The 24199-nt window shown below is 32.6% G+C and overlaps 1 protein-coding gene across 12 annotated transcripts in view; it reads right to left on the minus strand.

Annotated features, from left to right (window-relative positions):
* Positions 1–24199, minus strand: part of LOC127704910 (low-density lipoprotein receptor-related protein 8-like) — a 59918-nt gene that overhangs the window by 17740 nt on the left and 17979 nt on the right. For 11 of the 12 annotated variants that reach the window (XR_007983570.1, XR_007983567.1, XR_007983564.1 and 8 more), the window contains one exon: positions 18065–18239. Coding sequence is in view for 5 of the 12 variants with exons in the window: in XM_052209144.1 (XP_052065104.1) it covers positions 18065–18239 (175 nt within the window). In the remaining 7 variants the exon portion in view is untranslated. Of the gene's footprint in view, positions 1–6223; positions 6278–8424; positions 8861–18064; positions 18240–24199 lie in introns of all 12 variants that reach the window. The other variant, XR_007983566.1, reaches the window with a different exon arrangement.

Genomic DNA, 24199 nt, shown 5'->3' on the forward strand with positions numbered 1-24199 from the left:
TGTTAACATTGTTTTGTGGTACCCTTATCTATTACTATGTATCTTGCATCTTGTTACACATGTAAATATGTGTCTGAGTGTTTCCAAATACAGTACTTTGTTATGGTTATAATGTGCATGTTTTTTTTTAAATGATGTGCACCTGTCATTATATGATGTACAAACTCCGTTATATGATGTGAACATATACTGATATGATGTTCAAATGGATTTACATGATGTGCAAGTTTACATAATATATGATATGTACATATACTTATATTTTTCGCATACAACATTGTATGATGTTCAACTATATTTATATAATTTGCAAATACCTTTATATGATGTGCAAATGTACTTATATAACAGGTACCATGTGCAAATATTCGTATATGATGTGAAACTATACTTATATGATATACAAATATACGTATATGGCGTGCATATGTCCTTATATGAAGTGCATTTTCCCCTTATATTAAGTGCAAACATCTTGATATGATGTGGATGTGTTATTGTATAATGTGGTCGTGACATCATATAAAGATAGATACACAACATTCAAATGAAATGGACATAACATAACAGTTTTGGCGTTACATTATATGGTATTGCAACAACAACGAGAAACAAATCATACGCTAAAGCTGAGATTTCATTAAAGTGATTTGAATTAGAAAAAAAAAACCAACATTTCCCAGAGATGAACATTCTTGCCAATAGGATCGGGTAGGTTATTTCAGAGGTTTAGGAATAATTATATTATCATAAATGGTTGTAACTTTTTTGTCATTGATGTCCAATTAAGGGAGTTGCAATTTGATTTTTAGGGGGGGGGGGGAGGGGGGGGGGGGGGGTAGGATGAAGTTAAAAATAAGCAGGACAGGAATTTTGAGTAACAAAAAGCAGGATAAACAACTGGGTCACAAAAACCAGGATAAAAATATCACACTTGGAGAAAATAAAGAAAATTCGTGCAAAAAAAATCATTTTGCAAGCAAATTTTATTGACAGTGTATCCCAAGATCTTATAATTTCTACAATTATGTTCTGATTGTTTGATATTCAATTGCCATATTCAAAGTTTATGGAAGAAAAGATATAAAACAATATAGAATCCATACATAGTACTAGTGCATTTACATGTACATTCAGAACATTTACATCCTACTGGTTACTTGCTTACTTGTTGGTATAGTCAGGATCTATGAATAGGTATCTTACTCAAAATGATAAGATCTAGCTACAATGTTCATGAGGTTATATCTTATCTAGTTTGATCTTTTTAAAAAAAAAAATATGCTGAATGTCATGAATATTATTAGCTTTTTAGCATGTTTAGTATACATATACATTTAAATAAGAAGATGTGGAATGATTGCCAATGAGCAAAGGATGAGACAACTCTTCATAAAAAAACATTCTTAAATGTATGCAAGTATAGGTCATTAACTTATATGGCATTCAACAAAGAATATTTGCTTACTCCACATAGCAAGCTTTAAAGGGTCAATGCAAGATTTGTGTAAAACAATCCCAAAAAAAAAAAAAAAACACATGCTGATTTTGTCATTCTGTAGCTCACATATTGGCATGTCCAAAATCAGGACCCTGTAATTCAGATGCAGTCTTTGGTTGCTGTTAGTCATGTTTGATTTTCATTTATTAATGGCCATTCATTTAGTTGTCTCTTTTTCCTAAAGTTCTTACTCATTTTGATTAAAAAGGTTGGACAAACTATTCATTGATATGCTTGTGGATGTTTCATAATTCCTAAAAGTTAAGGATTCAATTGCAAATAAATGTGTTATATTTTTTTTATATTGTTTCATTTTATTTCAGCTATCTGTAAAGTCTGCAAAACAAAAACATTTAACATCCTAGAATCATTTCCTAATATGGTAGGTATAAACTTACTTCAAGTTATTTTTTATCACATGTCACTCAATTATATACAAAATAACATGTATGATTAAAGGCTTCCTTTAAAATAAATGGAATACAGGATAGTTTTTACATTATTTATATACAGTCAAACAGTATCTCCTGTCTATTTACTAACTTATGGAATGTGGATACTTATGACCTAGGAGGAACATGAAAAATTAGTCAATATTTATAATATAATTATGCATTGAGCACATGTTCAGCATACCAATCCAAACCTGACAGAGAAATATTTCATGCTACATGTGTTTCCTCAATTGATAATTTAGAACTATCTATTTTTTGTTGTTGTAATATTTTTTTTCAATTGTGAAATATACATAATTATAATTTTTACTTGCTTTATATTAAAAAAAAACAGATGTGGTATAATTGCCAATGAGACAACTCTTCATACAAGACCTAAATTAGTAAATATAAGCAATTATAGGTTATAGTTCAGCCTTCAATGTGGAGCCTTAATTCACACCACAGGTATATTTTAAAGGTAAACACACTACTAGTATGGTATTTATCATTTTTATAAATGATTTTGAGTACAACATATATATTTATCTGTATTTTAGATGGACGTTATTCCTGGTGATGAGGATTCAGGAGAAATAAAAATAAATGATCAGGTATGGATATTCTATTTAGTATATAAATAAGTATTTCTATTGCAATTATTGTGTATTAATGATTTTGATTGGATGACAGGTAAACTCAATTTGCGACAGTAAAACTACCGATGGACGTCCGCAAAATTTCAAATGCAATACAGTTATCTCTTAAATGTGGTATGGGTGCCAATAAGACATGGCTCCATCCAAGACACAATGTAGTTAAAGAAAGAAGAATATTCATTATTTAATAAAATAGCATTTATAAAAGCATCACCTTTCTAAGTAAACAGCAATATTTTAACATGATCTATGCAAAAGAAATTGACCACCAAGACAGCACATATTTTGGAAATGTATAGACACAATGAAATACAAAATAGACAACTGAATACTGGTTTGAACCAAATTTAACTGGAAACTCAATCATTTACTTATTGAAAATCATACCCCCCATTTATACTTTTAGAGGTAAAAATCCACATTTTGCTGGTCAAGCAATCACTTTTAAAACTACTTGTATTCTGTATAGAATAAACTAAACTTTAGTTACGATTTTACGATACATATATATTTTATTCATTTATCTTTTAGATGGACATTTATCCTTGTGACATAGATTTTGATGGCTGTTATTTAGAGCATAAGGTATGGATTTATGTGTGATGTTTTTGCCATATATTTGTAATGTGCCATTAGTATTATTGATGATTTAACAGAAAAACCTCTTAAAAAATATCATAATCACTTCCATTCAATAATTATAATTAAAATGTGTTATGATTGTCATTGAGACAGCTCTCAAGCTCAGACATAAATTTAGATACCTAAACTACATAAGTGTCCTTACAAACAACGGTATATTGCTGGGTCTTCCAAGTGCTCCACGAAACCTCTTTCTAAATTATTAACATCTATTTTATCAGCAATCAAAGCCGGGCTCCAAAGTTATTGTGAAACTGCCTATTCTAGAGGTGGCGTGAATCAGATGTGGATACTAAAAAATTCCAAAGATCTTTTAGAGTACATACAATCTAAGACTCTCTCATCTTGCAATAGTATTAAAAAATTTGACTTTTCTACACTTTACACAAGTATTCCCCTTCCAAACTAAAAGACAAATTGAAAGAGTTGGTATTACTTTGTTTCATTAAAAAGAATGGCGAACGTAGATACAAGTATCTTGTCTTGGGGAGGGATAAATCCTACTTTGTAAAGCATCACTCTGATTCAAACAAAATTCTCTGAAACTGACATTATCAAGATGCTTGATTTCTTGATTGACAACATATTTGTTACGTTTGGAGGACGTGTTTTTCAACAGACTGTCGGAATTCCAATGGGAACCAATTGTGCCCCTTTCCTGGCCGACTTGTTTCTTTATTATTATGAGGCTGACTTCATACAGGAGCTTCTTAGGAAGAGAGATAAGAAGTTAGCAATATCCTTTAACTCTACGTTCCGCTATATAGATGATGTTCTCTCACTAAATAATACAAAATTTGGTGACTATGTTGAACGAATCTATCCCATCGAACTAGAGATAAAGGATACTACAGATACAGTTAAGTCTGCCTCATATGTTGACTTACATCTAGAAATTGACAATGAGGGTCGGTTGAAAACAAAACTTTACGACAAAAGAGATGATTTCAGCTTCCCAATTGTGAACTTTCCATTTCTATGTAGCAACATTCCAGCAGCGCCTGCATACGGAGTATATATCTCCCAATTGATACGATATTCCCGGGCTTGTGTTTCCTATCATGATTTCCTTGATAGAGGATTGCTGCTCACAGGGAAGCTATTAAACCAAGAGTTCCAAATGGTGAAGTTGAAGTCATCCCTTCGTAAATTTTACGGACGGCATCACGAGTTGGTTGACCGTTATGGAATAACCGTTTCACAGATGATATCGGATATGTTCTTTATGTCGTAACTACAATACCCTTCCCTTTTCACGAATGTGACTTACCGAATTAGACTATTTACCGGATTTGTCATAACATAAGCAACTCGACGGGTGCCACATGTGGAGCAGGATCTGCTTACCCTTCCGGAGCACCTGAGAATACCCCCAGTTTTTGGTGGGGTTCGTGTTGCTTAGTCTTTAGTTTTCTATGTTGTGTCATCTGTACTATTATTTGTCTGATTGTCTTTTTATTTTTAGCCATGACGTTGTCAGTTTGTTTTCGATCTATGAGTTTGACTGTCCCTCTGGTATCTTTCGTCCCTCTTTTAGATAACTACACAGTCTTCAACATGGAAAAAAAGCACACACCCCATAGCAAGCGTTTAAAGATCTTCACAGGATGATTGTCTTCATTCAGTTAAGAGATTTACATAGTTTTGTACATACAAAATTCATAATATTTATGATTTAAATTTAAAAAATTGGTATAGACATGGTTTTTATTTAGGATGTACTGGATGAAAAAAATACACAAATGTATCTGCAAAAAGGTAAATAAGATGATGAAATGGTGATCCAATTCATTTAATCTTTTCTATTCTTCATCGCATTATTTCTGTTTTAAATTACTCTGAATTTTACTGTTCAAACTTTGTTTTTTTTTTATTAGTTTTCAGTAGTTGAACAGAACCAGCCAACTAATAAGTGTATGCAGTCAGAAGATACGACAGCTAAGGAAGAAAATGACATGGTATGAACATATATGTATATATATGAAAAAATTAACTGCTTTTTCAAAATAGATCAACTATCAAATTTCTATGTCATAGAATTTAACTACGGGTAATATTGTTTTTATAATACCACTTCATTAATTTATACTGGTTAAATTCTTGTATGTAATAAAACTTATTTTGTCAATGAATGAACTTGTGTTTTTATACGTCCGTCAATTTTGACAGGTTGTATTATGGTATACAAATGTCAGCCGTCTGTCCGTCCTTCCGTCTGTCCATCGTAAACATGTCGCTCTGTACCTTGAGAACAACTTACCCAAATTTCTTAGCATAGTTGTTTTTTATGATAGTCAAACGGTCTGTATACTTTTTGGTGAAAATGAGACCGTCAGTCCGTCCCATGAAATTTTTGTCACATTTTTTTTCAGGAACTACACATCCTGGTTTTCTCAAATTTGGTATCAAGGTTTATAAATGAGAGCTTTACCAGGTGATATGTTTTCAGATTCATCACTAAACAACTTCCTGTTTACCCTATTCTTTTACTTTTAGCAGGGGTATCATTAGTGAGTAGTAGCTCAATGAGATTCACTTGTTAACACTTGTGTTATATATATATGTGTGTACATATATCAAATTTGAGGCAGATGTTATTCAAAATAAACTGTACAGCTATAAAGTTTACGATTTGTTGAGAGAGTACTAACAATTTTCTTTTTGGAATGATGATGAGCAAGATATAATTCAGACATATCTTGTATTCTTCTTGCATGTATTGTACACATGTATATATGTAATTAGTACCTGATATAAATTCCTCTTTTTAGATAAGTGAAGATGAAGCATCTATATGGATTTCACAGTCTGATTCAGAAAATTATACGATTTTTTTTTTAAGAATTACACAATAGATAAAAGGATATGTATAGATTCATTATACAAAATCAGTGCATACACAGAAAAAACCCAAATTAAAACAGCCACATATAACATCTTTTTATTAATCCTCATAAACATATCCTTGACGTATGAAATATTTTTACCTTGATAGTTCAGCTTTACAAACTCAATTTCAGTAAGTTGTTTAGACCACCCATCTATAGAAAAAAAAATGAAAATATATATGCCCTACCAAGAAAATGTTTTTTTCTTCTAAGACCTAGAAAAAAAAATTCTGTAGTAAACACACAGTCATTATACCCCCACAAACAAAGTTTTGGGGGTATATAGGAATCACCCTGTCAGGCTATCTGTCTGTCTGTCTGTCCATATATCTTGTAAGCGCAACTCCTCCTAAACGAATTGACAGATACTGATGAAACTTTACACAGTTGCAGTACACAACCTGAGGAAAAACAAAATCCTGGTTCAAAATATTTCAAGGGAGAGATTGAACTTACTTATTTTGATATTGCAATATGTGGTAACAGGTCTCGTAAGCGCAACTTCTTCTTAACGGCTTGATGGATATTGATGAAACTTGACACACTTGCAGTACATAATCTGAGAATGTGTATGAAAGAAAAAAATCCTGGTCCAAAATATTTCAAGGGAGATAATTGAACTAATTTAGTTTATTGAAGTTTATAGGAAGTAGGGGTATCCTTTAGTGAGTTGACTCACAGTTCTATGCAACTCTCGGAATGCCAGATATTATCCACTCTTGTTTCATCTAATTTACATCCCTCAAACAGAAAAATGAGTTGTGACGACCCAAACAACCTATAATTTCACATTAAAATTTTACCCACCGCAACAGAAAAAAGAAATCTTCGGCGTTCCATGCCATAGTCATTGATTCAAGACAGATGATTAAAAAAAAGCAATCTGAGATATACTGGTATTTAAAAAAATTGTTAAAGGTTTCTCTGCCTTCATCTCAGATATCATCATGGAGTACAGAAAATGACATAGAAAGAAACACCTTAGAGGAAATAAACAGTGCACTGAACATTATTGGTGGGGGGAAAATCAGTCCAATTACATACCAAATAAGGAAGGATGTTAACGAACTCAAACCAAGAACAATGCGCAGCCTGAATAGAAAAGCATCTGCTACTCTTCATGAAGCACTTGACTGTCTTGCACCATTTCAAGCAAAAAAAGTTTGGCAACTCATAGATATGGACTTGGTGAATATATTGCCCTTGAAACATACAAGCTTTATGAGATTAATGTAATATATTTTAAACTTGGCCTATGTAAAATGTAGATTTTAAATTTGCAATTTGAGCAAACAGTTACAACTGATAGAACATGGAATCTAACCCCCTTACATTATTTGTCAATGATGAATTTAATTAGTCTAAACAAACAATTTACATTTAAATGTCTTCCGAAAGGTCATTATGAAGCAACTGCTCTGAAATCATTTGAAACTTCTGGTAATTATTTGCTATCACATGTGGTTGGCCGTATTATATTAGCATTTTGATTTGACAATTGTTTTAGGAGTTATGGAACTTTCACATTTTTTTCTGGGTATTTCAAAATGCTGCATACTTGGCGGAGAAGCAGCAAATACCAATTTCAAGTCTTTGGTTTTACCAGACCGAGGATGGAACTCACAACCTACCGCACTCAAGGCGATTACGCTAGCCATTACACCACTGAGGTGGATACCCTTATTTGAGATTATGATTTTAAAACATAACTTGAATGTTTATTTTTAAATGTTATTTCAGTGTTCAACACCATCACCTAAAGTAGATGAGCTGGTTGTTCAACTTTCCAAAGAATCAACTGACAAGTGTACCAAAAAGCAGTTCCTTTCAATGATCTCATTAAGTTACACAAAACAGCAGCTGAGAGACATATTTCCTGGCATTAGCATATATGAGATTGACCAAGCCAGAATGCATGCAAAGACTTGTGGAAAAGGTATTACACTCTTCATAAAAATTTCTGTATGTCTCTCTTAGGATAATACACCCACTCTTTGATCTACCAAAGTTACAAAAATGACAAATTGAGGAATTTTTTTTAAATACTAAACCATTTATTTATAAGATTTTAAAAGTATGTCATTTGCAGTGATTTTGAAAGGACACTGTCTGTCTCTGCATCAAATAAATGTAAGTGGTACTTTTCTCTTGACCAGATAAAATCAAAGCGTGTATTTTAAAGTTTCCTGTTTGCATGAATTCAGATTTATTTTTACATTCATAGCTTTTCATTATCATCCTGAGATTTGGTTAATTTTGTTCTTAAAAGCAAGTTTTACTGAGTAATTCATTATACATACATGGCTCTTGATCTTCCTTTTTACTGAAACCTATATTTGTTGTATCAATTGTGAGCATAACATTGATTTGATATATTTCAGGTCTTCCACCTCCAAATAAAGAAAATGTGTTCGCCAAAAAATGAATAAAGATAAGCTTGATCATGCACTAGATTTCTTCCTAAATCCTTCTTTCCATCAGATAAATATATTTTCATTATGTTGCCTGAGCATGTAGAAAGATCACTATCTGTCGTCTTGCGTCTGCTTCGTAGTATGTGTCGTCTTCACAAAATTTTCCCAACAAGGTGTCAGAACAGTATTGATATATTTGGCTCGAAGCTTTATCTTATGTGCTATACTGTGTGTAGTGATTTTTTTGCGGTTGCTCATCGAAGTCGTGCTGAAACTTCTTGCTGTTTCTTGGCGACATACTTCTTCCATTGAAAACTCCAATCTAATTAATTTGTAAAATCTAATTTATTTGTAGGTACTATCTTTGAAACCATTTGTTATTTTCTGAATGTATTCATGATTTGAAGGCCTGCTAAACTTAAACATTTTAAAATGATAATATTAATAGGATGACATTAAGATGAATACCTGACAAAATCTTGCATAATCAGCATTTAAGAATGTGATAGATTATGAAACATGCTTTATAGTAAAACTGTTATGTGTCTAAGTATTTGTACTTTAAATTATAAAAAAAAAATTATATAGTCTGTAATGTATTTTTGTTTCAGGTAACTTCAGTTGGCACTAAGCAGATGCATTTACGAAATGGAGAAGTCATCACCATCCAACAGGTTGTAAGGACAGCATGTCAATCAACACTAGTGACAATTTATCAATCATTCTGCCAAGAAACAGATTTCTCACCTTTGTCCAGAGCCACTCTTTTCAAAATTTTTGCTGCATGTCCTGCATCAAAAAGAACTAATTTATAAGGACTGGATAATGTTGCAGCAGATGGTGCTTTAGGTTTTGAGACTCTATTATCAACTCTGGCAAGCATTGAAAGATATGTGTCAGATAATGACAAGCTAATACAACTTAAGGAATGCAGACAGAACCTGTTTGCAGCAAAGCTTTACTTGAAAACAGATTTCAAGGCTCACATTAAGCAAAAGGATAAATGTGCTGATCACTGCATTAGTTTTGCCCTTTCTGATCCTATGGATCAGAAACATCAGCAGCTGTGCAGTGATCACATTCATGACACAAGTTGTGACAGGTGTGATTTATTCACCAACACTGTTCTGGAAGTCAAAAACCAGATCAAAAATTTAGGAGGTATGATACACTGTCAGTAAAACAAATACAGAATAACAATTTCAAAAATATTATTTTTATGCCCCAACTACGATAGTAGAGGGGCATTATGTTTTCTGGTCTGTGGGTCCGTTCGTCAATCCGTTCGTTCGTTCGTCCGTCTGTCCCGTGTCAGGTTAAAGTTTTTGGTCAAGGTAGTTTTTGATGAAGTTAAAGTCCAATGAACTTGAAACTTAGTACACATGTTCCCTATGATATGATCTTTCTAATTTTAATGCCAAATTATAGTTCTGACACCAATTTCACGGTCCACTGAACATAGAAAATGATAGTGCGAGTGGGGCATCCGTGTACAATGGACACATTCTTGTTATTTGAAGTTTTAAAAAAGGATCATCAGTTTTATTCCTTAAAAATATCAGAATGTCTATATTGTAAATGTACAACTTGTAATCATTTCATAACTGTGAGTCCTCAAATCAAAACAAAAAAAATTGATATAAAGTTTTTGCAATAACTTTACTCCAACACATCTCCTGAAAGCTCTAAATGTCTCCTTGATATATGCTAAAAAAATAATTGATGATTTACTCTGAAATATCTCTCTATATATCACATAGATTATATATGTCATGGTTTTAAAGTAGTGGTTTGTCATCAGTAATTAATCTGTAACGCAGTGCATCAACAACAGTGTCAGTGAGATAGATTTTGAAATTATTGTAATAAGAAAGTAAACTAAACTGAAATATTTTCTGACTATTGCAGTTGAACTTCCACCAGATTTACTATCTGACATATATGGTGACATTGAATCAGCCTGTGGAAGAATAACAGATTGGAAAAGACACATTTTAAGAACCATAAACCAAGACAAAGGCCGCAGTGATCTTTTGAAAAGCCTTTCATCAGAACAAGCAGTCATAGTGATGGACTGGGCCATGAAATTCTTACTCATGTCTTTCAGGGAAAAACAAAGTGACTGGTTTGGGCAGAAAGGTATCAACTGGCATGTCTTTGTTTGTATGTATAAGTCAGAGAATGAAGAGTTGAAGGTTTGTATTATTTAAAAAAAAAAGGTTTTTGGGTATACCTCAATTATGACGAAACAGTACCACCACCCCTACTCCCCCCAAAAAAAATAGAAAAAATAAAAAAAAATAATAAATAAATGAAATAAAAATAAATAAAAACTAGAGGTACTGTGATCAGAGCTCACAAAATTATACCCCCGCTCCTTGCAAATTTCATGTTTTGGTATTGGGAACCCCATAAATCAATTTGACCAAAAACAAAATAGGAGGTGCACAATGGCATTATATGATTGAGAATTTCAGAAAGTTACATTAAATTGTGATAAGTGGTTTAGGGGGAGTTGCAGATACAAAATGTGTACCCCAATTATGAGGCAATGGCAAAGTCCATGTATTTGAAATATAAACAAAATGATTTTGAACAAAATACAATCGGAGGTGCACAATAGCATTATATCATAAAGAATCTGAGAAAGTTTTATTTCATTATGAAAATTGGTTAGGCCAAATAAAAAAAAAAAATGTGTATTTCCTGTTACCCTACCCTCCCTATTTGTTAAGCTTTAAAATAGCCTACCCTAAAGTTTGTTTTGTCATTTTTCAATAAGCACGGTTAAAGTCAGAATGTCTCTCCCATAGAATAAATGTACAAAAAATGGTAAAATAAAAAAAAAATCCCTACCTACCTACCCAATTTTTTTAAAAATGTAATAGGAAACACACATATTATTCAATTTGGCCTTAAGGAGGAGTTGCGGATACAAAATGAAACATATTGTATGGGACAGACAGACGAACGGACGGAAGGACTGACTTCCCCATCACTATATACCTCAGCTTTACAAAGAAGGGATATAATAACGCAAATTGTACACAATGTGGTTCGAGATATGTATCTATAAAATATGCCAAACACTGTTATCAATGCTTCTGTCAAAATATTAAGATATCTGGAAGCAAAAGATAAACAAATCATAGGTCAATGAGATATTATCCAATGATATTTGGCAGGGAAAATGTTATTTCTAGATTATTTGTAACCTTGTCATTGACAAGTTTCATTTCTAAATAACTATTGAAAAGATTTTGTAAGATTATAAAAATGGCTTATTATTGAACAAGGAAAAGATTTATGATAACTTGGGGGTTAGCAGTCAAAATAATTTATGACAGTCAAATGGATAAAACCCGAGGATTCCTAAAGTCTGACAAAAATTCCAAAACATGACTAGCAAACATATTTAAAAAATGTCTTTTCTATTTCAGCACAGAACATTTGCTCATTGTGTAGAGGCAACCAAACAGGACTGGTACACTATGTCTGCACTTTTGGAGCATACTTTGCAGACCATCAAGAGTCAGTAGCCAAATATAAAAAAAAACTGTCTTCTTACGCAGTGACAATGCTGGCTGTTACCATTGTGGTAACCTTTGGCTCTCCATTCCTGTTATTAGTGAAAGGACAGGTATGTTGTATGTAGGTTAAGAATTTACCTTTCATAAGTATTCATAAAATGCTACCTGATTTTCTTATTTGATGTTCCTATCTGAAAATACTTTAATGCACACAAACAATTTGTGAATGGATAGGAGTAGAAGATGATAATAAAAACTGAATATTAAGGACTAGAGCATGCTAATCAGATTGGAATATCGACCCTAACTTCGTACTAGTCTGACACACAGAGCTTAATTTTTATATGCATGTTCATAAGGTAACCGTCCATAGCTGATTGTAAAGAAACAATTGAAGAAATAGTTTTCTTAATAGTTTTTTTTTGTAGGAGTTTATATAACAAGATATGACTTCAGCGAAGCCCAAAGCGGAAAATCATACTGGGATGCCAAAATTGCACACATGAGAGGGAAAATCAGACAGTGTGTTTCAAATGGAAAAAATGTAGTTTGTTTTTCGGATATGAAGTCTGCAATAGATGACTATGGGGGGGGGGGGGGGGGGGTTTCTGTATGCCAAGCAGCTCATGTGGAAATCACAAATATTTTGGATGATCATAGAGCAACTGGTCTGATTAAAGGAATCTCCAAAATATCCAACATAGAATTTCAAGAAAATATGCAAATAACTATGTGGAAAGCATATGGTATTGGCCAAGGGAGAAATATATCTGTTCAGGGACAAATGAACAGTCAAGATGAAAGGTTGGTATTATTTACTAAACATAATAATATTTTGCATGGTATATGTTATTAGTGTCTTTCAGCTGCCTAGCAAATGTGCATATCCTTACATTGATTTGGATAATAGGTTATCTGTCTATGATGTTCTATAGCATGAAAACAACGGGTTCCCCTTTTAAGTGAATTAATAATTCAAAAGAATGGATTTGGGTATTAATATTCATGACACAAAATCAATTCATGGACCACTTTACACAATCTACCAAATGAATGATAATGATGTAGATGTAAGCAGCTATAGGTCACAGTACAACCTTAAACTATTGACACAAATTCCTTCTGTTTAGATAGTTTGACATTATGTATGTGAAGTTTCATATAATAACAACTGTTAAAACAAAAACCAATATGATAAATAGCAATTAATGACTTGAGACCATATTGGTAATGTTTCTGTTCACACAATCATGTTTTATTAAAATACATACATGTATAATCATGAAAAAAGTTATAAAAAGATGATTTCGAATTTTATAAACTTTTTTCAGGTCATTGAAAGTAATTGCTGATTTTAAACCTCCAATGAAGGTGGAAGGATCCATAAAGCAGAGTTCTTCAGGTGATTGTTTCTGTTGTCAAGAAGGTTGTGTTGAGACGTTTACATCATTTATGGATATGCATATGCATTGTTTGATTGGTGACCACAACTACAATCTTCAGCAAATGTCAAGTTATGACAAAATTAAGCTCAGATGGTATGATGCTTGTATAAACTTGTCTGAAATATTGAATTTTAGTAGATTTGATGGTACTCAACCTAATATCTCAAAAGATATATGCAAAGAACAAAAAGGATGGGCCTTAAAAAAAAAGAAAAGAAGCATGTGAGATTTTCAGACAAAGTTAAGTTGTATTTGAAGTCAATATTTGAAGATGGTGAAAAGAGTGGGAACAAGATGAATGCTGGCACTGTAGCAAGAAATATGAGAGTTGCACTGGAGAATGGTACCAACATGTTTTGTAACAGTGAATACTTGAATGCTTGTCAAATTACATCCTACTTTTCTAGGTTAGCTGCAGAAAAAAAAATGCCATCAAAGGATATTGACAGTGCAGTAGCTCTTATCGAGAGATTTGAAGCCATTGAAGAAATAACAGCTTTAATTTAACATTGATTTTCTTAATAATACTGTGTAATTTGTGTTCTCAGTTGTTCTCAGTTGTATCATTTATACTGAACGCAGATCTACTACAGTTCTTTTTAAGTTACACATTGTTTTTAACACAGTTATATATAAAAGCATAATTACAAAATTATAAAGCTAAATTCACTTTTTTTAATAGAATAAGTTGACAACAAATTTTGACGTTGTAAACCATATTTTTATTTATACTGCAATCGTTTTATTTGAGCAGTCAAAATGCATTGACAGTATATTTTTATGTGATATACAGTCACTGACCGTATATCACCTTGTTTGTGACGTTGACAATGTGTTTCCATAGAGTTTTATTGATGACGTCAATAAATAATACAGGTTCGCGGAATTTTGACGTCGTCCACTTCAAATTCAAAATATTGGTTTTTACCCAAAATATTTCATTTGTAAGACATTTTAAAGTTGCAGTATACAGAGAATAATCATACATTGTCTCACGATATAAATTTTATTTATACTCGGCTCGAAACAGGATAGAAACGCTCAGCACAGCCTCGATTTCTTCCTGTTTCTAAGCCTTGTACAAACAAATTTTATATTTGTTTTGGCTCCAAGTAAATAAAAAAAAAAATGACTTCAAATAGATTTAATTATACATATAAATAGTATGCATTTTTCTAGGCTTTGTTGAAATTTACTTCTGCCCATGATTTGATTCTTATTTTAAGAGACTACAAGTATGTTATGAAAAAATATCAAAATCAAAAACAAATCAAAATTATTGGCAAAATAACTCCCTTTGTTTAAAGAAAATTCTTGGTAATATTGCCTTATAAATGAGAGGTCAATGCCCTTTTCATTTATTTATTAAGTTTTCAGTGTGGACACTTGTTATATTCCATTAAAAACAAATGTGAACGGAAGAATAGGGGTTTTAGAAAGGAAAAATTAAATACAAAAAATTAAAATGTTGATAAATTATGGCAATTGTTCCAAATAAAGAGGTGTCATCTGATATTGCAAACAATAAGTTAATACAATGCACATGAAACACAGATTGTCAATAGGCTTAATAAGTAAAATCATGTGCCAAAAAATATTAAAACGGTTGGTTTTTTTGGCCGGAAAAATGTCCAAAAGAAAACTTTTTTTTTTTGTTATGTTGCTATGGATAGTTTGGTTACCATGGTGACTTTATGGAAATTTTAAATAATTTATTTACTCATTAAAATTACATAGTGAATATGCAAAGGTGAATTGATAACATATTAAGACATATTTTCAATTTGAGTATGTAATAAATGTATGTTTTGTATGGTTCTGTTTCCACCAACCTGAAAAATGGATCATCCTATGGTTGCCTAGCAACGAAAACGCTGTATGTTTCCGACTTATTTGAATTTTGTTTTATGAAGTCAAAGTACCTATAGTTGTTGACATATGCATGATATAAAATAATATTTCAGATAACTTGAGAAAAGGACCAATGAATATGTTGTAAAATTTCGAAATTGTCAATAAATTCTAAGAATGAAAACTATGTAATGCTTGGCTAGTAGTCAAATTATTGTTTGAGATTATCTGTCTATGATATATGCCTAATGTATTATGCTTATATTTATCTTTCATCTAATAAATTACATTTTTACTTAAAGCATGAATTTTTTTTTCTAATCTCACTTATAAATTGGTGATTTTTCAGATTTTGCCTAAAAAATCAAACCAAGTTGCTATGGAAACTAAATAGCTTCATTTTGCCTAGCAACCAACGACTGATGAAAGTTTCATTTTGAATGCTAATTTAGACCATCAATATGAAGTGTTATGCAAATTTTTATCAAAATCTGAGATCATTAGTATGCCACTGTTTGCATGATTCTTAGGCAGACAGCTACCTAAATATATTAGATTTTTGGTTGATGAATGGTAATTATGATTACCTGTAAAAATTATAATCGATTAATCTTGATTAATGATTTACACAAGGATTTTTACTAGAAATTTAGAATACTTTTTTAAATGTTAAGGTAATTAAGAAGCATGATATATACGTATTTTTCTTTTGGTGTATAGTGTTCAGCATATTTTGTAAAGGATATATACAAACAACCCCATTTCAAGTTATCAAATATATCATGCTTACGAATGCGTTCACAAGACTCGTGTTAAGTATACAAACACTTTGCGTTGATTAATCAATAAGCGACTTATTTTATATCGTTCTATTTAAATCCACATTTTGCATTTTTATTTTCTTTCCTGTACTTGTGTTCTGTGTGGCTTATTTCTAACTGTTATTTAAGTTATACGCGCTAGAACTAGATTTCAATTATGAAGTCGATTATTATTTCATTCAAACATTGTTTGTGTATTTCACATGTGTTTAGGGAACGAAAGTGTAAATCTGATATTTTTGGAAAGTATTATAATAATTCAAGTTAATATACCTTAATATTCAATCGTGACCACCAGCTGTGTCACACATACTTGGCTTTTCATGTGAAATTGAAAAAAAAACTTATTTGAACATCCACTGTTGATGTACACTTTGCAACGAATTTTGGAAAAAAATTAAAATTCCGTAATGTAAAACAACAGTTATCAATATTTATGTTTGTTGTGCCTCCTGAAATTAGATAGTTGGATAAAATAAACGACTGTTAATCAACACAGACATTTCTATGTACGGGTATGTTCCAATTTGAAAGACAAGGCTTGATTCAGGCGAGCAAACTATGCAAACTAGCATAATATGAATTATGTGCTTTGTTTATACTGTTCTTTCAGGTCTAGATGTTCTTAAAATAGCTCTTGTGTGTTACGCTTATTGTAACATTTTCGAGGGTCGTATTTTTAATTGTTTGCTTATGAACCCATAAGAATCAAAACTAAAATTTCACAACTATTTCCTTCTGTTGTTTTCCAAGAAAACGACAAAAAATTATAATTTTCGTATTTGTTTATAAATTTTCGATTATCACCAGCATCAGTCAGGACCAAATCACCAGCACAAAACGTTATCTCACAGGACGATCTGACCCACCCTAATATCGTATAGTTATGATTATACGTTAAATATATAATATCGATGCACCTCACTAGTCATCTTATTTGCGACATATCTCCTTTCTTAAGTAAATTGATGTCTATAACCGATAACCTGGCGTACCAAGATCGTTAACAGTGAAAACTGTTTGCAAATATTTTATAGCAGTTTGTACATGCAACGCTTTTAAAAGTTAAAGTATTATCAAACTTGTTGATATGAATTATGTGCTTTGTTTATACTTTTCTTTAATATTTATCGATTCTTGGCGTACAATATTTTTTCTAAACTTAGTTTTTGATTAGCTGTTCTTATCCTTTAATGTAACTTAACTTTATGAATGTTGTTGTTCAATTTCAAAAGAAAAAATGACAAAAGTTATTGCTTGCTTCTCCTGTCCTGATAGAGGCTTGCTTCTTGAACACTTGCTGTCATATCATGTGTTTATAATAGTGAATTTGAAGCCATATATAAGAACGTTTTACGCAACCTCGCTTTGTTTTAAAGGGATTCTTGCTCTTAATAAACGTTATAACATAGTTTTCGACATAGTATCAAAGCACACTCTTCTATCTCGTTGACGCGTGGAAACATAAATATATGTCAAAATGTAGGATTTCTGAATTTTGAATTTATATTTTAGAATTCAAAATTTAGAATTAAGAATTATGAATTATGAATTTTGAATTTTGAAATATGAATGATCCTTCTCAGTTTTTGTATACTATTTTTTCTACATGTATAATGAGATTTGCACATAGCTGACATATGTAGAATTAAAAGTTAAATGAGTAATGAATATTTATTGTTTGAAAATAAATCTGTGTTGACAACAAATATGTGAGTTCGTGAATGAAAACTTAAAACGTATTAATGTTTATTTATTTTTTTCTTACAATTTTAAATGGTATATACATCATATACATGGTTGTATTCTTGAACTGTTGAAAACTAGTATCATTAACTGTTTTTATTATTTTAATATCAGTTAACAATTGTTTACATACCGCACAATCTCTTCGGAACTGTATTTTGGGAAATACACATATCTGTTTTCGTAATCGTAGTCCATAGCATACACACCACTTAATCCAGAGTCAATCAGAACAGTCACATTGCGTGTGTCAACATCAAATTCCTTTACTGTAAACCAAGTCGAGAACAAAACTTTTCCACAGGAAGCTGAAAAAAACGTTTATATTAGTATCCTAATTGCATTCTTATAATAAAATTACCCGATACTTTATGGTATACATTCATGCCAATAGTTTGTAAATGTCATACGTATATTCCGTTCATTTTATGGATTTACATGGTTAAAATGAAAAAAAGATATCCATGAAACACAATCGAAAAATGCATACAGGTAGATTATCTAACAATTAATTTACCATACAACTTTTAAGAACGCTGTTGAAGTTTAATATAATCTGTACTTGTCATCTTTAATTTACAAATAGTTTGGTAGTTGAGATTTCATAAAACTTAAGTATTTCCGCACTTGTTTACTTATGTCCTAAGTTAGGAACTTTTTGCATTTGTTAGGTTTGTAATGTCACGGTACATATATAGCACCAAGTAACCTAATTGAACCTTTTTAGCAGTAGTAACAGCGTATATCTTACATGCTTTCTTTTTACTAAACGGTTGGTATTTTTATTATTTGCCATTATGCACGTCTTTCAACATAAGTAAATATATCTATACATGCACACATTGTTTACAGTTTACACCAATAGATAAAGTGTCACTGGAAAAGGTAACATGCACGGAAACGTCACCATGCGACGTCCACAAAAATGGTTAGTTGAACCTGGTTTAATGGCATGCAAACCTCCTGCTTGATGACAATGTTAACAAATATTGCTAAAACACTACGTCACAGAAATACAGCACAAAACAAAAGCACACATGAACATTCATGACAGAAAAGCGCACAAACGTTACTAGAGACTAAGCAACACGAACACTTACAAAACGTTGGGTGATATCAGGTGTTCTTGAAGGGTAATAAGATTCTGCTCAACATGTGGCACCCATCGTGTTGATCATATTATTACAAACCCGGTAAAAAGTCTAATTAGGTAGGTAACATTCGTGAAAAGTGATGGGGATTATAGTTACGACATAACGAATATATCCGGTATCATCTGTGAAACAGTTATTTCATAACGGTCAACCAACTTGTGATGGCGTCCGTAAAATTTACGAAGGGATGATTCTGATTTTACTATTTGGAACTCTTGGTTTGATAGCTACTCTGTGAGCAGCAACCCTCTTGTAAGGAAATGATGATAGGTTATACAAGCCCGCGAATATCGTAAAAATTGAGAAATATATGCTCCGTGTGCAGGCGCTGCTGGAATGTTGCTACAAAGAAATGGAAATTTCACAATTGGGAAGCTGAAATCATCATTTTTCTCGTAAAGTTTTGTTTTCAATCGAACCTCATTGTCAATTTATAGATGTAAGTCAAGATATGTGGCGAACTTTGCAGTGTCTGTTGTATCCTTTATCTCCAGTTCGATGGGATAGATGCAGTCTTTATAGTCACCAAATTTTGAATTACTCAGTCAGAGAAAATCATTTATTTAGCGGAAAGTAAAGTTAGAGGATATTGATAACTTCGTATCTTTCTTCATCAGAAGTTTCTGTTTGAAGTCAGCCTCATGATAATTAAGGAACAAGTCGGCAAGAAGAGGTGCACAATTGTGTCCCATTGGAATGTCGACAGTCTGTTGAAAAACACGTCCGCAAAACGTAACAATTATGTTTTCAATCAAGAAATCAAGCATCTTGATAATGTTAGTTTCATAGATTTTTTGTGTTTGAATCAGAGTGATCCTTTACAAAGTAGGATTTATTCCTCCCTAAGACAAGATACGTGTATCTACTTTGTGCATTTCTATTCAATGAACAAAGCAATACCAAACTCTTTTGATTTGTCTTTTAGTTTGGAACGGGGAATACTAGAGAAGAGTGTAGAAAATTCAAATGTTTTAATACTATTGTAGGATGAACGAGTCTTAGATTGTAAGTTCTCCAAAAGATCTTTTGAATTTTGTTAGTATCCACATCTGATTTTCGCCACCTTTCGCAGTTTATCAAAAACTTTGAAGCGCGGCTTTGATAGCTAATAAAATGGATGATGATAATTTAGAAAGAGTTTTCGTGGAGCGAGCACTTGGAAGATCAAGACATATACCGTTGTTTGTAAGGACACCTATGTAGTTAAGGTATCAAATACATTGATAGAAGATCCAGTTCTTCATCTGTGGTTGAAATTCCAAAGGATCATAGAACACACCTATGATTATCCAGGATTTCCACTTGTAAGTGGCGTGAGGGTATATGTTGAGTTTCCAAATGAATTGTCTATACCTAAAATAGTTATCAAGCAGTTTATGTAATGAGTTTTTCATACAAAAACGATGTTGTTTGGGGCTTTATCTGCGGGAACAACAACATATTTGCCATGGAGGTACGACAAGTGTTTTGCAAGAGAAGGAAGAAAGATACCAGAGGGACAGTCAAACTCATAAATCGAAAATAAACTGACAACGCCTGGCTAAAAATGAAAGAAGACAAACAGACAAACAATAGAAAACATGACACAACATAGAAAACTAAAGAATAAGCAACACGAACCCCACCAAAACCTAGGGGTGATCTCAGCTGCTCCGGAAGGGTAAGCAGATCCTGCTCCACATGTAGCACCCGTCGTGTTGGTTATGTTATATCAAATCCGGTAAATAGCCTAATTCGGTAGGTCACATTCATGAAAGGGAAGGGGATTGTAGTTTATGTAATGAGTTTTTCATACAAAAACGATGTTGTTTGGGGCTTTATCTGCGGGAACAACAACATATTTGCCATGGAGGTACGACAAGTGTTTTGCAAGAGAAGGAAGAAAGATACCAGAGGGACAGTCAAACTCATAAACCGATATCATTTTTGAAACGGTTATTCCATAATTGTCAACCAACTCGTGATGGCGTCCGTAAAATTTACGAAGGGATGATTTCAACTTCACCATTTGGAACTCTTGGTTTAATAGCTTCCTTGTGAGCAGCAACCCTCTATCAAGAAAATCATGATAGAATGTAAGCACGGAAATATCGTATCAATTGGGAGTTATATACCTCGTATGCAGGTGCTGCTGGAATGTTGTTACTTAGAAATGGAAAGTTCACAATTGGAAAGCTGAAATCATCTCTTTTGTCGTAAAGTTTTGTTTTCAACCGACCCTCATTGTAAATTTCTAGATGTATGTCAAGATATGAGGCCGACTTAACTGTATCTGTTGTATCCTTTATCTCTAGTTCGATGGGATAGATGCGTTCAACATAGTCACTAAATTTTGAATTATTTAGTGAAAGAACGTCATATATATAGCGGAAAGTAGAGTTAAAGGATATTGCTAACTTCTTATCTTTCTTCCTAAGAAGTTTCTGTATGAAGTCAGCCTCATAATAATAAAGAAACAAGTCGGCAAGAAGAGGGGCACAATTGGTTCCCATTGGAATGCCGACAGTCTGTTGAAAAACACGTCCTCCGAACGTAACAAATATGTTGTCAATCAAAAAATCAAGCATCTTGGTAATGTCAGTTTCAGAGAATTTTTGTTTGAATCAGAGTGATCCTTTACATAGTAGGATTTATCCCTCCCTAAGACAAGATACTTGTATCTACGTTGGCCATTCTTTTTTATGAAACAAAGCAATACCAACTCTTTCAATTTGTCTTTTAGTTTGGAATGTGGAATACTTGTGTAAAGTGTAGAAAAGTCAAAAGTTTTAATACTATTGCAAGATGAAAGAGAGTTAGATTGAATGTACTCTAAAAGATCTTTGGACTTTTTAAGTATCCACATCTGATTCACGCCACCTCTAGAATAGGTAGTTTTACAATACATTTGAAGCCTGTCTTTGATTGCTGATAAAATAGATGTTAATAATCTAGAAAGAGGTTTCCTGGAGCACTCGGAAAACCCAGCAATATACCGTTGTTTGTAAGGACACTTATGTGGTTTAGGTATCTAATACAGTGATGGAAGATCCAGTTCTTCATCTTTGGTTGAAATTCCAAAGGAACATAGAACAGACCTATGATTATACAGGATTTCCACTTTGGTAAGTGTTGTGAGGGTATATGTTGAGTTTCCAAGTGAAGTGTCAATACCTAATTCGTTTATCAAGCAGTTAATGTGAGTTTTACACACACAGACGATGTTGCTTTGGGCTTTATCTGCGTGGACAACAACATATTTGTCATGGAGGTAGGATAAGTGTTTTGCAACATTTGGGTCTCTAAAGATTGACGTAGCATGGGCATTGATAGACCCTTTCAGTTTCTTAATTCTGATTTGTATCAACGACCTCACCGCCTCAATCCATTCGGAAAGAGTGTCTACGTCTTCCTTCTCGCGCTTAGCCCATTGCCTGGCATAATCCCCGACTGAATCCATCAACATTTCTAAGTTGTATTTCTAATTGTCGGTTTTAGGCTCATGATATTTCGGACCTTTCGATTGCAACATTTGGGTCTTTAAAGATTGACGTAGCACGGGCATTGATAGACCCATTCAGTTTCTTAGTTCTGATTTGTATCAACGACCTCACAGCCTTAATCCTTTTGGAAAGAGTATTCTTCTTTCTCCTGCTTGGCCCATTGGCTGACATAATCTTCGACTAAATCCATCAGTATTTTGAAGTTATATTTCAAATTGATTGGTTTTGGCTCACGATATTTTGGACCTTTGGATAACCAATGTTGCAGGGAAGAGTTATTGACAATGTTGAGCTCACTGGTAATAACGTGGTCAGCCGGATTATATGTGAATTGGGAACTAGAACAGGGGCAATCAGGAGGTTTAGACTTGAAATCGTCAGTATTGAGATCCTGCAAAACGTGTTTGTAATTGGAAATGTTAGTTGCAATTGGTTATTTATAGGTCTAAGAAATAATTGGTACAGAGATATCTTTAAAATGATGAGGTATTAACAATTGAACTAATTTATGATTAAGGATATTGCCGAAGTTGACGCCATCGATATCTTTGTTGGCAAATGAAAAATTTAAGACAATATCTCTTCGATTTTTAATCTTTTTGTTTGTAAATAGCAGCAAGAGACATCACGAAGAATAGGTGATGTATAATGATGATAAACATGGCTACATCTACATCGAGAAGTAGAGTTGAAATTATTCATCACATTCACCGAGCTACAGAAAGGACTGGATATAATACCTATTCCATCAATTTTGTCATTGCAGCCACCTTTGTCGAACTCAGTAGTCCTCTATTTGTCAACGAAGAGGCGTTGCAAGATTAGTATTGTTAGACGTATTGTATATCTTTTAAAATAATGCGAACTGTCATAGAAACGATGGAATGATTAGGCTGATTAAAATGCTTGTAAACATATCTCTTGCATTGTGGTTGATTTCTGATCTATTGCCGCACATATGTTTGGTAAGCCTTCCTTTTCCTTTCACCGGCGTATACCTTGCAATCCGCAAATGTTACACTATAATCTGTAGACAACATTTATAAATTTACATTTCATATCAAAGTCGACACAACATACACACCGCAAAAGAAAAACGAAAATTTTCCACCAGTGATTCATACCAAATGATTACAAAAATAGTAACGCTCTTACGAAACTGTCATGCAATCTCGTATTTTATACAATTACCTTACAATATTCATTCAAATAATGTTGATGACAATCATAGTATGGAAATGCAATTTAATAACTTTTTGAGCTACAAACGATAAGACATAACATATTGTCCAACGGAAAGCATAACATGAACATCAAAATATAAATCCATGAATGCTGATTGTACATAAAAGCGAGACACGTCGCATAACAATGACAATTCTTATTCAGTTTAACAGTCATATTCGGGAATATGACAAGGAGTGTATTTAAAGGCATTTTTTTAATTTTGTGGACAACAAACGATACGACATAACACAATGTTCCACCGAAACCATGAAAAAATAAATAAAAAGATACGTACAGCAATGTAAATGCACTCTCGGTATAACTGTCATAAAACATAAAAACATTTTTAAACACATTCTGCAAAAAAACAAATATGTACAAATATGTCCTTTTGATATAGATGTT

Source organism: Mytilus californianus, unplaced genomic scaffold (assembly GCF_021869535.1).
Source record: "Mytilus californianus isolate M0D057914Y unplaced genomic scaffold, xbMytCali1.0.p SCAF_6, whole genome shotgun sequence".
In the NCBI taxonomy this organism is placed as follows: domain Eukaryota; kingdom Metazoa; phylum Mollusca; class Bivalvia; order Mytilida; family Mytilidae; genus Mytilus; species Mytilus californianus.